The sequence below is a fragment of the Protobothrops mucrosquamatus genome, unplaced genomic scaffold, assembly GCF_001527695.2.
Source record: "Protobothrops mucrosquamatus isolate PMUCROS unplaced genomic scaffold, P.Mucros_1.0 scaffold3608, whole genome shotgun sequence".
Taxonomy (NCBI): domain Eukaryota; kingdom Metazoa; phylum Chordata; class Lepidosauria; order Squamata; family Viperidae; genus Protobothrops; species Protobothrops mucrosquamatus.
In genome coordinates, this window is record NW_015389571.1 from 139742 (window position 1) to 141264 (window position 1523).

General features: G+C 47.1%; 1 protein-coding gene across 1 annotated transcript in view; it reads right to left on the bottom strand.

Moving 5' to 3' along the window:
- Window positions 1-217: 217 nt before the first annotated feature.
- HDGFL2 (HDGF like 2) overlaps window positions 218-1523 on the bottom strand; it is a 36411-nt gene continuing 35105 nt past the window's right edge. The window contains exons 15-16 of the mRNA XM_015827312.1: window positions 629-848; window positions 218-354 (exon numbers count right to left, since the gene is read on the bottom strand). Coding sequence (XP_015682798.1) covers window positions 218-354; window positions 629-848 — 357 coding nt within the window. The remainder of the gene's footprint in view (window positions 355-628; window positions 849-1523) is intronic.

Genomic DNA, 1523 nt, shown 5'->3' on the forward strand with positions numbered 1-1523 from the left:
TCCTTCCACCCTTTTCCCTCCCTCCCTCTCCTTCCTCCCCTCCTCCACCTCCTTCCTCCCTCCCTCTTCTATTTCTTCCTTCCCCTCTCCTTCCTTCCTCCCTCTTCTATTTCTTCTTCCTTCCTTCCCCCCTCTCCTTCTTCCCTCCTTCCACCCTTTTTCCTCCCTCCCTCTACTTCCTTCCTCCCTCCCTCCCTCGCCTGCCCCCCAAACTGACTTACTCGTTGTGGGTCTCTTCGGGCGACGTCTCCCTCTTGCCCTCTCCGGGAGTCCAGTCTTCCCCTTGGCCTTTGTCCTCCGCTTCCCCTTCTTCCTTCTGGGTGGCCGATTCCCCGTTCACGGGCGCTGGGAGATCTGGAAGAGCAACAGGCCTTCTCACACCAGCGGAAAAGGGGAAAGCCGGCAAAGGGCACAAGCAAAGGGCACTGGATTTCTCTTCCCCCCCCCTTGGGAATCCTGGGCTGCTTCTCAGGAATGGGGTTCTCTTGGGACACACACACCCCCCACCGAGAGGGGAAGCCAACAGTGCAAATCCCGCTAGTCTCACAGCTTTCAGAATCGATAGTGGACCGGGCCGAAATTTCCTGGAATCTTTGGATTTCGACTCCTGCCTCGGAAAGGGCCTTACCAGGATCCTTCTCCTCCTCCTCCTCCTCCTCGCCCCGCTCGTTCTCCGCTTCCCCGGCTGGCAGCTTCTCCTTGTCTTTGCCCCCTTCCTCCTTCTCCACGTCCGCCCTGTGCACCTTCTGGTTGCCCCCAGTTTTGGGGCCCAGGACGCGGGACTTCAGGCAGGTGTAGACTTCGGCCGCCTTTTCCATCACATCCTTGTTGGCTTTGTAACGTCGGATCTGATGATAACCGAACGAAGAAGAAGAAGGAAAAAGAAAAAAGAAAAGTTCAGCCTGGGAGGGTCTGGAAGGGCAGCTCCAAAGGGCTCCCAAGAGGGCAGCTATCTGAACCCTTCAGGCTCCTGGAACTAAGGAGAAAATTTCCTAACAGCGAGAACAATTAACCAGTGGAACTACCTGCCTCCAGAAGCGGTGAATGCTCCAACACTGGAAGTTTTTAAGAAGAGACTGGACAGCCATTTGTCTGAAATGGTATAGGGTTTCCTGCCTGAGCAGGGGGTTGGACTAGAAGACCTCCATGGTCCCTTCCAACTCTATTCTATTCTATTCTATTCTATTCTATTCTATTCTATTCTATTCTATTCTATTCTATTCTATTCTATTCTATTCTGTTCTGTTCTATTCTATTCTATTCTATTATTATGTTATTCTATTCTATTCTTATTTTGTTATTCTATTCTATTCTATTATTTTGTTATTCTATTCTATTCTATTATTATGTTATTCTATTCTATTCTTATTTTGTTATTCTATTCTACTCTTATTTTGTTATTCTATTCTATTTTCTATTCTATTCTATTCTATTTTGTTGTTCTATTCTATTCTATTCTATTATTTTGTTATTCTATTCTATTCTATTTTCTATTCAATTCTATTCTATTCTATTTCATTTAT